Source organism: Quercus robur, chromosome 6, assembly GCF_932294415.1.
Source record: "Quercus robur chromosome 6, dhQueRobu3.1, whole genome shotgun sequence".
NCBI lineage: Eukaryota > Viridiplantae > Streptophyta > Magnoliopsida > Fagales > Fagaceae > Quercus > Quercus robur.
In genome coordinates this window covers 48288270-48301409 of record NC_065539.1, presented here as the reverse complement: position 1 = coordinate 48301409, position 13140 = coordinate 48288270, and the positions used below count along the sequence as shown (strand labels likewise).

General features: G+C 33.3%; 1 protein-coding gene across 3 annotated transcripts; it reads right to left on the bottom strand.

The window, feature by feature from the left end:
- Positions 1 to 3298: 3298 nt before the first annotated feature.
- Positions 3299 to 12665, bottom strand: LOC126689181 (bifunctional 3-dehydroquinate dehydratase/shikimate dehydrogenase, chloroplastic-like). Of its 3 annotated transcripts, none has more exons than XM_050384258.1 (11): positions 12496 to 12665; positions 11471 to 11712; positions 11115 to 11220; positions 10058 to 10285; positions 9064 to 9410; positions 8682 to 8745; positions 8422 to 8530; positions 7994 to 8137; positions 5606 to 5754; positions 3751 to 3913; positions 3299 to 3629 (listed from the first exon to the last, which is right to left on the bottom strand). In XM_050384258.1, the coding sequence occupies exons 1-11, from the start codon at positions 12514 to 12516 to the stop codon at positions 3589 to 3591; spliced, it is 1614 nt and encodes a 537-aa protein (XP_050240215.1). In that variant the 5' UTR covers positions 12517 to 12665; the 3' UTR covers positions 3299 to 3588. The 3 variants fall into 3 exon arrangements, with proteins under 3 accessions (XP_050240215.1, XP_050240216.1, XP_050240217.1); XM_050384259.1 differs by having other exon boundaries at positions 10067 to 10285; XM_050384260.1 differs by lacking the exon at positions 12496 to 12665 and adding an exon at positions 12336 to 12478.
- Between the last annotated feature and the right edge of the window lie 475 nt (positions 12666 to 13140).

Sequence of the window (13140 nt, the reverse complement as noted above, 5' to 3'; positions counted from 1 at the left end):
GACATGCTATCAACCTCCAATTTGGTCGAATCAGATTGCCACGGGTTTAGATCTCCTACTATCGAATCAGTTGAAGTTGTAGTAACGCGGTGAAGGGTAGAGATCTCACCAAATCGGCTGAGATTTTCTCATAATTGGTGGAGATCTCCTTACATTAGCTAAGATCTCCTCAAAAGTGACAGAGATCTCACTAGATTGGCTGAGATCTTGGTTTTTTTTTTTTTAAATAACTATAAAAGCCAAAGTATTTTGTTAGTTAGCACAATTTTGAAACTATTTAGGTATCTAACAATTCGAGGCTGTTAGACTCGATTTCGTTGTAGCAAATTGATTTTTAAAGACTTGATTTCCATTAGGTGCGTAGCTGAGGTGGATTAAAAAAATCCACGTGGAACTTGAGTCTCCCTCCACAAAACACTCAACACAAACCAACACAGGAAGAAATCATATAATGCAGCAACCAGAAAATGTGCAACAACTAGAAAATGCAGCAACCCAAAAATCAGAAAATGCAGCAACCCATAAAAGAAAACTCAACATAGACCAACGCAGAAACCCAGAACAACATAGAACAGCAACCCAATAAACACAAGCAGACCAACCAGAAAAGAAAAAAAAACCTAGCACATCAACTTAGAAAACATTAATAGACCCAGAAAACACAAACCCACAATAGAAAATATTCCATCCGAGACAGACGAACCCATAAAAAATAGAAAACAAATCAAGAGACAAACCAATGGCGCTCTGGTGCTGAAATCGTGATTTTTGGGTTTGGATTTTTGCTCTAATTGAGATCATGATTTGGGTTTGGGATTTTGAGAAATGGATTTAGATGAGGGGTTTGGATTTTTGCTCCGATTGAGATCGTGATTTGGGTTGGGATTTTGAGAAATGGATTTAGATGAAGAAGGAAGAACTGGCTAGGGTTTTTGGGGGCTTGGGAGAAGGAGTGGCACGAAATTTGGAGGAAAAAAAGAAAAGAAAAGAGAGAGAGAGAGAGAAAAAGAACGAAGGAAGAAGGAAGAAGATGGTGAACAGGAAATCGAGTCTTAAAGACTCGAGTTCCATGTGGTTCTTTTAGTCCATCTCAGCTTTGACAACAAAGAGAAATCGAGTCTCTTAAACTCGATTTGCTATAGTGAAATTGAGTCTCAAAAACTCGAGTTGCTAGTTTCTTAAATAGTTTGGAAATGCTGCTAACTAACAAAATAGTTTGGCTTTTATAATTATTTAAAAAAAAAAAAAAAAAAAAAAAACCTAAGATCTTCTTGAATCTAGAGAAAATGTAGCAAGATTGATTGAGATCTTCTCGAATATGGTAGAGTTTTGCAACTGGAGATGAAGTTGTGAAACATGTTAGATTTATCGAGTTCTCTAATAGCACAACCACCACTCCAACCAATCTTATCGATTCCTTTCACTGGCGACTTGCCATCAGTTGAACCAACACGATATTTTTAAATTTGGTGGCTCGGGTTAGTTAGTTTCATTGGGTTCGGTTCCAGATGGGACACCCGATTCATGCTAAATTAATTATTACTTCAATCTATCAAAATTTTATCTAATTCCTTTTTTATTTCTTAATAAACATGCTTATTTTTTTCAAACTCTATACAAAGGACTTGACGAAATTTTGTGTTATTGAGAGATTTTGTTGTACACATAGATTGTCTCTCCAATTAACAATCCAATCTTAAGATTTGAATTCCATGATGTATCCCATGTAACGATATACTTTGGTACTCTAGCTTTCAACTTTAGTTGCACAACTTTGGTACACTAGCTTTCATGAACACTCTAGTCTAGTCGAGAAAAAAGTAAACAAATTACATATGCAAAAAAAGGTCACCACACCAGTATAGTATAATGATATAACTACGAAAAAAACTTAGGTAGTCCTGGAGCACTGCTCTAGGCTCTCACAAATGGCTTGGGCCCCATGGTGGGACCCACATGTGGGGCCCAACCCTTTTGTGAGAGCCCTGTAACTTTTTGAAGTCATATTATCTCTATGTACTTATCATGCATACAAAATATAGAAATGATAAGAGATTAAAAAATATCTCATCTAGAAAATGATCAAAAGTGTGTGTGTGTGTGTGTGTGTATAACACCAAATTTGGCATGCATAAGAAGTTTATAGGAAAAAAAACAATCCAAGTATTAATCAAATGAAAAGTTATTGAATGATGTCAAATAGTTATACTACTTAATAACTTTGTTAGATCAATAACATTTTATTGGAATAATAGTTTTATGTTCTATGTAAAATTTTATAAAAATTAAAATTTTAACATTTTATAAATGAAATAGTTATTGATCTATAACCATCTTGATATTTTACAATTATGAAGAGTATAAGAAAATAATATAATCTAATACTTGATTTTTTATTATTTATTTATGGGATAATAGTGGATTTATTAAAACACTCATCCAATACAAAGTTATTTAAGGAGCAACATTAATAAGAGTTACAATAAATGTAACTTAATCTTGACCATATATATAGTAGCCTCTCACTTTGCATGTGCAATGAGGTTCCTTCTTTTTTTTTTTTTTTTGGTTTAATGTTATAATTTTTCATTCATATCAATTTTTAGATTATGACACAACCCAAAATATAAAAATAGTTCCAAAAAAAGAAAAAGAAAAAAGACAAATTAAATGAAAGAAACCAGTGAGCCTTGATAAAGTAAAAAAAAAAAAAAAAAAGGTGGAATGTGATCTTGAAGGAAATATACAAAGTGGACTGAGAAGGTTTTTATTTTTTATAACTTAAATTTTTAAATAAGTTTGTTTTGAAGACATGAATTAGTAGGAGATTATCCTATTTTGTGGGCATTTTAAGTGGAATTGGAGATATATTTTTATGGTATTATCTCCAAGTTTTATCCATGTTAAAAGTAAAGTCTAGGAGTATTTTTGAACCACATAAAAGTCCAATCCAAAGAGAAGAATCCTCTAATGAGATTGCATGTTCTATTTATTCTAAACATGTATCAAAATTGCATGTTCTATTTAATAGGTTGTTCTTTACTATCAGATCCATAATCTTACATTTTGTGTGTATAATTTTAAAGTATAAAATACTTTAAATTTAAGATTTATAGATAAGAGAATCATTGATCTTTAATCCTCTTGATATTTTGCAAGCATGAACTAGGTCAAAGCATCAATGCATAGATAAGAGAATGATTGCTCTTTTGTCAATGCTACACCATTGTATTTCGAAGCGCAACCCAATGAAAGAGGTCAAAGCGCATCTTATGATGCTTGAAGGCGAGCTTAGTCATTTAATTGGCACAAACACAGCAGTGTAGCTATATTAACTTTTGCAATACATATTGTTCAACAATCAATGAGTGAGAGAGTAGTACACAAAGTCTTGCATAAACATCCTTGAAACTTTATCAAGGCAATATGAATAAGATCATTCGGGAATCGGGTATAAGTATAATAATTAACAGCGGATGAAACTAACAAGCATTAAATTTCTCAAGAAAATAGGAAATAAAAAAGTTCAAATTCAGCTACATGGGAATGAGAATCAGCTGCATGTAAAGTGTAGCCAAACAAACCTCATTAGGAATTTGCCATAATTTTCCTAAAAAGTTGTTTGGGTGCTGCAAATGGACAATGAAGCAAGAAGCCAAAAAACAAATATCAGTTAATTGCCAATTAAGTAGAGAGTAATAAAAAAGACAGTCTGAATGAATGTTATTAAGCTATTCACAATCATATTACCAGGCAACCCAGTGAACCTCTCGAACTGCTCATATGCCTGTCCTATGAACATCTCCAACCCTGAAACAATTGTGGCTCCAGATTCTTCTGCTTCCCTCAAAAGTCTAGTAAGTTTGGGAGTGTAAACCGCATCAAAAACTAGTGAGTAGGATCTCAGAGCATGCTGCAAAAACAGAAATCCAATTATTTTCTTGCCTCTGAACTTGCAAGTTGATATCATAATGGCCTGGTGCCATTCTGCAAAAAATGAAACACTGAAGGGCTAATGAACTTCTCAGAAACAAAAGGCTAGCATGGTACAGCTTCCCTTTATTAAATTTGGTTTATTCACAAGGATTTTTGAGTTTGATTAAACAACTTTCTCCACCCTCAATGGCTGTCAGTAAACTAGCGTGGAGGATTCAGATTTTTTTTTTTTTCTTTTCTCCACTGGAATTTCTGTTAGCAGGTGACTTTGAATGTCAACATTATTGTTATACCTAAAAACCCCTCCCAAGACTGAAAGGACCTAAGGCAAGCCAAAAGCCTGACAAGAATTAAGGTCAGTTCAAACAGTCGATAATGATAAGTTGGTTTCACTCTAGGAAAATGAGATCCTCACACCCTTACTACATAAGGCGGTATCTTATGTGTCAGCTACATGCAGCACCTCTCTCACATTATGTGGGTCCCACACAATGTGAGAGAGATGTTGCATGTAGCTGATACGTAAGATATATTTTCCTTCTAAAGAGGCATATAAAGAGCATGAAGGAAGCAATTAGGCCTTCGTCAATCAGGGAAACAAAATTATCCAAGTAGTATGGGAACTATGGATGCTTTGGCTTATATGAGAATGAACTTTAACTAAAAATGCTCAGGACCTTAATTCAACAATGAGCACCAAATTAGTTAAGATCTGAGCCAGAGCATTCAGGACAACAGCACTGGTAACTCACCTGTATTCTTTCCCTAATTATGGCCTTAAACTGACAGCTGCTTTGCCTTTGTACTACTTTATGAAGATCTCGTAGTTGTAGGTAATCTAGGCTTCTTTTGAAAATTCTGAGCTAGAAGATTCAAAAAAAAAGCGAACCCACCTGAATTATAACCACGATTTTACCCACATGGTAATGGATTTTTTTCCCCGTTAAATTGTTATAGTTGGTGGTGTCCATGTTATTGAACAATATTGCTAAGAATTGAGTTATTAAGATCTTTTTCAATTAAAAAAAATATCATCTAACATTATTAAGTAATTTACACACTCATCACTCTTTTTTTCTTTTCTTTTTTTGGTGGTTAATATTCATAACAAAGCCCAAAGTGGGTAGCATCAATTTTCATTATTTTGGTTTCTTCACACTGCAGTTCTGAAATAAGCTCATATTGAAAGAAGGGACCAAAGGTGAGTTGGACCACTGAATGCAGTATTACAACCAAATTCTATCCTATTGTGCCTTCTCTGACCAACCCAATTTTCCTTTAAACAAAGCCCACTGCATAGATATTTAGTGCACGTGAGAAATCATCACAGATGAAATTTTTTTCATCAATTCATTTTACCTCTGACTTTTCACAACAGCACTTATTTGTTATTTATCTACTCTTCTATTAATAAATCTCCATCTCAAAACCTCATATGTAATTATAACGTCTTTTTAACAATGTGTGTGTATATATATATATATATATATATATAAATTGATCCATGTCTGAAACAAATGCGGCTCACAGTCAACTTAACAATAACCATGCTGCAACTTGCAATAACCACCAATGCATGCTTTTAATGAAAAAGTAGATTAGGTTGTCAATATTCCCAATATCTATATGGTTACCAAGACAAAAGAAACAGCGTGCAAGAGAGGCAGACCTTAGGAATGGGTGTTTCATCAACTTTTGGTTGCATTCCAATAGATGTCGTGTTCGCAAGAATCATACCATCCACTGGATGGAAATTTTCTAGATCAGCAAGAGTTACAGCATCTCCTCCAATAGTATTAGCAAGCTCTCTGGCTCGATCTTGAAGTGAAATATATAGATCAATCAGATATTATTAGTGAAATAATTAGAATATCAGGAATATTACTTGAGCTTGGGGGAAAAAGAGTTGTGGTAACATTCTATGTCAATCAGATGCATGGAGTAACGTCACGTGTGCATGCTTGACTATTGTACATGCATTTGAGATGCCAGTGTCCTAGATGGGATGACTAGAACATTTTAAAGAACATAAAATTGATGATGAAACATATCATACTTCAATAAAGCATTTCTGGAAGGTTGTGGAAACTTCTAATCTGAATAATTACAAGAAACCAGCAGACAACAAAATGCTGTTCATCAGTCTTGTAAGTATTGAAATTCTAAAATAGATATATACTTAACACTGCCTATCAGTATTGTATGTAGTGAAATTCTTAAACACATTACACATATCCTTAGAACTTCCCTATCCATGGTACTTGAGATTATGTGGCAGAAGGAAATCTATTATGGTGAAGAAAAAATTAATTCAATGCAAACATTTTCAAGACAAGACACATTGAAGCAAGAAATAACATTGGGTCCGGTTAAGGGCACACATTAAGCTTTTTATTTTTGGAAACATTTTCTCGGGAATTGAAAAAGTTGTCATCACTTTTTCAATTCTCGAGAAAATTTTTTCCAAAAATGGAAATTAATGTGTGCCCTAAGGGCACACATTAGTAAAATCCTTATTTGTAGCAAAACTGGGACAACAATATTTAAGAACAGGAATGGGGGCCCAGAGAGGGAAGGAGAAAAGGAAAGAATAATTATCAACAGTGGTGGCATTAATTCAGAAGATTGCTTAGATGGAGCTTGACATGGACAAAAAATATAATCAAAGGAAAACAAATCACAATATGAACCGACAACCATTTCACACTACAGCATATTTTACTCTATTTTTTTTCTTTTCTTTTCTAATCACACATGTGGGGCTTTGAACCCATGACCTCATCCTTCATCTTGTTGTACAAGAGAAGGAGATGCCATTTTCATTTGCATTGCAGCGTATCATACTTCTCCACAATTATAGAAAAAAAATCTTCCTTTTTAAATACAAAAAGGATAATCTATGCATTACTCTTTCAGTTTTTCTGCAACAAAGAAAAGTTCTAATCATAATCATAACCTTTCCCTCCACCAGTTCACCTTTAGCATTAGTTTTTGTTGTTTCATCAAGAAGAAAAAATATTTCAGTTAAAGTTTTGTAGCTAATATTAGCATGACTGTATGAAGCATGGATTAATTGAAAGTCATAAGTAGTATGACCTCATCCTCCACCTTGCTATAAAAGGGGAGGAGATGCTATTTGAGCTATAGCTCATTGGCATTGCAGCATATCTTACTTCTCCACAACCATAGAAAAAGTTTTTCCTCTTCAAATACAAAAAGATTAAATTATGCATTACATTTTTAGTTTTTCTACAACAAAGAAAAGTTTCTATCATAATAGTAACCTTCCTTCTACTAGTTCCCCTATAGCATATATTTTTGTTGTTTCATCAAGAAGAAAAAATATTTTAGTTAAATTTTTATAGCTACTAGTAGTATGCCCATGTGATGCATAGATTAATTGAAATTCATATGTAAAGGAATTTTTTACAAATATCATATTTGAGCAATACAATAGATAATAAAAATGAAGAAAAAAACGGCTAAAGTTATTTGGTTGATGCGTAGCTATCATCATGAAAGAATTTTTTTTTTTTTTTCAAAAATAAAACTTATAGTAGATGATTAAAATAAATGTCACGTCTTGAAATATAATTCAAAAAATTAGGATAGAATTTTAAATTTTAAATTGAAATATTAATTTAAATTGAAAATTTTTTTATAATGATAATGTAATTATAATGCAATGAGGACTCTTTTGTTAGTCGGGATACAAATCTTTTGTATGTAAAATAAATGTGCAAAAGGATTGTCCATGTGGCAAAAGGAGAAAAAGAAGAGGGCATCCCGTTGGCACAACCACAGCTTGTAGTACACAACTTTTATAATATAGTATATTATGGATGCCAACCATTGTAAAAAAACATGTAAAAGACCATCCTTTTGAAAATCATAGTTCGTATTACAGGATGAGAATAATAACTGACAGACAGTCACAAGTCATTACAGAGAATGTTAGAATGACACTACCAGAAATATATGATCAGAAAACAAGAATAATAAAAAGAAGTGTACCAAACTGAACATTGCAAAAAGCAATCAAAAGCTGGAAGCTTACCATAAGTGCGATTAGCAATCACAACTTGTGCACCCTTTTCTTTTGCACCATATGCAAGTGCCTTCCCAGCACCTCCAGCGCCAATGACCACAAAGAGCTTACCAGCTAAGGGTGAATCAGCAGTAGCGCTAATGTTATGAGAACCTAACATGGAAATAATATCGTGCAAGAATGCCTTAGCTTTAAACCAAAGAAGAGAGAGGTTTATGTGTCTAACAGTCCATTTATTTATTTGTATAAAAAAGAGACATTGAACCAGAAGAAAAATTACAAGCATCGAAGTAATGGCACTGTTCATTGACTGTGGGAACTGGTTTGGGCTTAACAGGCGACTGAAGCTATTCCTCAGTGCCCAGTGCCCATTGACCTGTGTGTAACTGTGATTTTATGCTTATATTTTTTATTTGCTCATTAAACACAAATGATACCTCGTAGTCCATCTTCAATAGCAGAAATTGCACCAACATAGTCAGTATTGTAACCAAACATCTTCCCATCAGTTGGTCTCCTTATGACACAATTCACAGCTCCTATTGACTGTGAACAAATCATATACTATTACTTAAAATGAAAAAATAACAACCAAAGCTAAGGCATCCCCAACTACTCATGAAATTCGGTGGTGCCAAGAGACTTCGGGTTGGTAAATTTTCAGAAAAGCCCAGCAACATGAATAAAATTTCAATACCTTTGCAACTGGATCAACCTCATCACAACACTTGAGAGCATCCTCCTTGTGAGGAATTGTACAACTGTGTTTGGGAAAGAAGTTATCTCATGATTCAAGTATAATGCAATAAGTGTTATAATATTCCAGACAGATTTATTTTGTCATATGCCAATATATGTTATAAATGAAACCATTGGAATAACCTTCAACAACTACAATATCAAGTAATTAAATAAGCTACCAAATCCCCATCACTCTACTAAGCAGCCCAGCCCTCCCCAAAATATTGGCCACCAGAAGAAGAGAAATCTAGAAGAAAACAGACCAAGGACACATCATACTTAAAATATAATAAATACTGTAGTTTGACTTAGAGAGAACTCAACAAAGAAGTTTGAACCTGAATCCAGCAAAATCTATGGATGAGTAAGTCTGGAGAAATTTTGCAACGTCATCCACCAAGAAAGGCACATAAACTCCATTAAAACCAACGGACTTGAATGCCTCATTGTATAAAATAGGTGATTTGCTGTGGCCAACAGGCTTCCCAATTATGCCAAACACTTTTGTATCTGGCCCTATCTCTCTGAAGTTGTATAGAGTTAACAGATCCTTCATTGTTGGTTGACCAGGAGCTGAAACAACTCCCGACTCAATGGTACCAAATGAGAGAAAACCACCAAATTTTGGGCATAAAATCCGCGAGATGAAACCCCTCTCACCCATAACAATTGCTATAATTGGAACCTAAAATTTTCATTATTAAATAAATCAAAAAATCTTTAAATACGTGAAGAATCTATGAATACAAAACGTAAGAGTTTCTACCATTACTGGTCAAAACTAGTAATAAATGAGCATAAAGATAGAGAAAAAACGAGAAGGGATAATTAGATTTTGTATTGACAGTATCTTCCTAAAATTCAATGCTTTAGATGTCACATGGCTACATTTATCATTGTGGAGACATTCAAGAAAGGATACATGATGCATACCTTCATATCCTTTCCTTTTACTCCTAATCTGATTACATATTTAAGTTGAGCAATATATTCATCTCAGTAATTTCTCATCCAACTCATTGGAGTTATTCACTGATCACAAGAAAAGAAAAGAACGACAACTAAAATAATCACACTTCTTACACCTAAACCTTGATACCATTAACCAGTGACACTTATCACCTAATCTAAGATGAGCCATTTGCTGCTAGCAATCAGTAATGGAATATATGTACCTCACACCATTCACATAATCTATATATGAACCATTCAGCCTTGATTTCTATATGGTGGCATAAAAAAGATAGCAACAAAAGCATTATACAAATTTTAACAACAATGGAGACAATAATGGACTAAGGTTACAGTTTAAAATGCAATGCTTTCACATACACTGCTTACTTGAGAATGCACAGTTATTTGGAAAATGTGTGCCACATCAGAGATCTCCAAGGCAGTTGTTGCAATCTTCACAATATCAGCACCAGCTTCTTGTATTCTTGCCACAAGGTTGCTAAGATCCTCCACAGATGGAGTATCATGATAATTGTGAGATGATACGATGACTTTGAACTTTTCAGGCTTTTTTCCAAAAATGGATTCATTAAACTCACGAGCAACCTTCAAAGAGCAATAATGCAAGTGAAGATAATTTAACATTTATAATCCTAGTAGTAATTTAAAACGAAAGTAGGACAGGAAGAACTATTATTTTGAAATCTTATAAACAGCCCTTTGTAAAGATAATCTCTTTGCACTTGAGTGGCATTGGAACATATTCTCACAAGTTTACCAATAATTCAATACATATATTTGACATCTTAAAATAATATCTGGTACTGTCAGTTTTATCATTCAAACTTTTTTCCCACAAAAAGAGTACTAGTAGGTCTCAAAAGCAAGATGAAAAAAGTTGACATGTCACCCTCTTCCAGTATTTGTGAATCCTATAAGACCTAAAAAAAAGTAGAGCACTGAAAAATCCATGAATTGATGGATGCTGTCTAGATTGATACAATGTTATCCAAAGAAAACTTACTATAATTTTGTTGGGGAAAATAAACTTAAGAAACAAGCCAATATGTTAGAACAGTCAAATATCAAGAAAGTGCAATCAAGGTTTCAATAAAGGCTGTAATGAAGGTAATAATACAAATTGTCATCAGAAAGCAACGCATAGCGCACAGATTATTTTAAAAGTGGCAAGCTTAATGGCTCTACAGTAACACAAATTTTGCAGAAATTTTCATGAAACTTCATATTTGGGTAGTATTTAAACCATCTCAAGCCTCTAACCACTTAAATTTTTCATACCCAACACAAAATCATTAATTTTATTTTAACAATGGAAAACAATGTACTACTTATAATCACATATTCTAACTCTTTGTTAACTCAAACAAACCATCATTTGAATTTGTTTTAATTCACATATTAATTAGGAAGCAACCTGAAGCTCAACATCAATGTAATCAGCTCCAAACTCCATGGCTAATCGAAGGGCATCCAATCGCTTCTTTTCATCACCATCATACTGACCACCTTCCCATTTTGGTCTAGAAAAATACATAAAATCAGATAGGTCTACAATCGAGACTCTTAAAAGGTTACATAACAAGATCAAATTATAATATCTCTTGATTATGGTCATCCATTCCAACAAACGATACCAATCTTCTAAAACAAAATTAGCATGTTTCCAATCCATAAAGATCGAGACAATATTATATAAATCTTGAAAACACATTGTCACACACAAACATAATGCAGAAACAGTTTAATCATAAAAGAATTCCCGTTGTGAACCTGTAAGTGAATAGAGTAGGCAATGGACACTCTTTGATCAGGGTTTTGAGATCTTCATAAGGATTGAAGCTCTTCAAACTGTCCAATCGGATCTCCACAAGGTCGGCATCACTTTGTTTGGCCTTATCCATATTAATCACCATCTTATCGACTGTTTCTGCCATTATAGGAGCACAAAGTAGGGTTTGATTCTTCCTTATTTCTCTAATTCCCATTTCTAAGCCAGCAGAAGAAGAAGCAAGCTGAAAATTCAATCAAACAAAACCATCAAAAATAAAGTGACCAAAAATTCACACAATTATGCCTATAGTTACAATAAAAATTTATTTGATCCGCAAAAAAAAAAAAAAAAATTTAAATATCTGTTTGATTGCTGAGAAAAAAAAAAGGAAAACAAAGCAATCCAGCCAGTTAAACTAATCGCAATCAACATGCATTAAATTTTAGATGTCTGTTTGGTTACTGAGAAAAACATAGAATCTCCAACAAAGCTAAAAGTAATTCATGCCTATAGTTACAATAAATTTATTTGATCCGCAAAAAAAAAATTTAAATATCTGTTTGATTGCTGAGAAAACAAAGGAAAACACAGTAATCCAGCCAGTTAAACTAATCGCAATCAACATGCATTAATATTTTAGATGTCTGTTTGGTTACTGAGAAAAACAAACATAGAATCTCCAACAAAGCTAAAAGTAAATTCCTATAGGAACGCTCTAAAGTAAATGCTCCATTATTTTCATTTTCTTAGCAACCAAACAGGAAAAGGAAAAAAAAAAAAACAAAAAACAAAAACAAAAACAAAAACGCTCCGCAAGATAACAGTAACAAAAATTACATATCAATAATTAAAAAAAAAAAAAACCGTTGAAAATTTTTGCAGAGTAGTGACAAGTTGGGAATGGAGTGACTATAGATTGTGAAGCAGTATAAAATTTATTTAGTTTTAAGTGTTTTTCTGAGCAACCGAACAGGAAAAGTAAAGAGAAAGAAAAGGAAGTGGAGAGGGAAAAGGAGTTTCTAACCAGAACGTTGGTAGAGTCCATTATTTTGCTTTTGTTTTGAGTTTGACTGATGCTAGCAGATACTCTCTCTCTCTCAATATATATATATATATTGAGAGAGAGAGAGAGGGAGAGAGGTTAAGTAAGACTGTGGCCTGTGGGGGTAGGTTTGAAATGTTTTGTCCAGACTCCAAACAAGTTGGTTGGTGGCGTGTGCTATTCGGGACCTTCCATTTTGCGTGTTGTCGAGTTATTAAAGCATTTGGGATTTTGGGCTTTAACCGTTTGGGTTCAAGTTATTCAGTCTTGGTCTTGGGCCCTGCTTAAAGATATATATATATATATTTTTTAATTTATAAAGTATATATAAGTCAGCACTGCCATGTCAGCTCATTTATGAGTTTTTTGGATTGAGACCGGTTATTGCACCATGTGATTCCTTTTTAATGGTTGTCATAAAAAAAAGTTAAGAAGGTTATTTTTAATATTATCATTAGATCAAAAAGGTTTAAAAAGTAAAAATAGTTAAAAGTTAAAAGAGGTAAAAGATGAAAAACTTGTAACTTTTTGTGAGTGATTTAGGAGTTATTGCACATTATTGCACGAGATCTAAATCCGAGTTTTTTCTTTTGAAGAAAATTGATAATGCACCATATTATGCTTTAG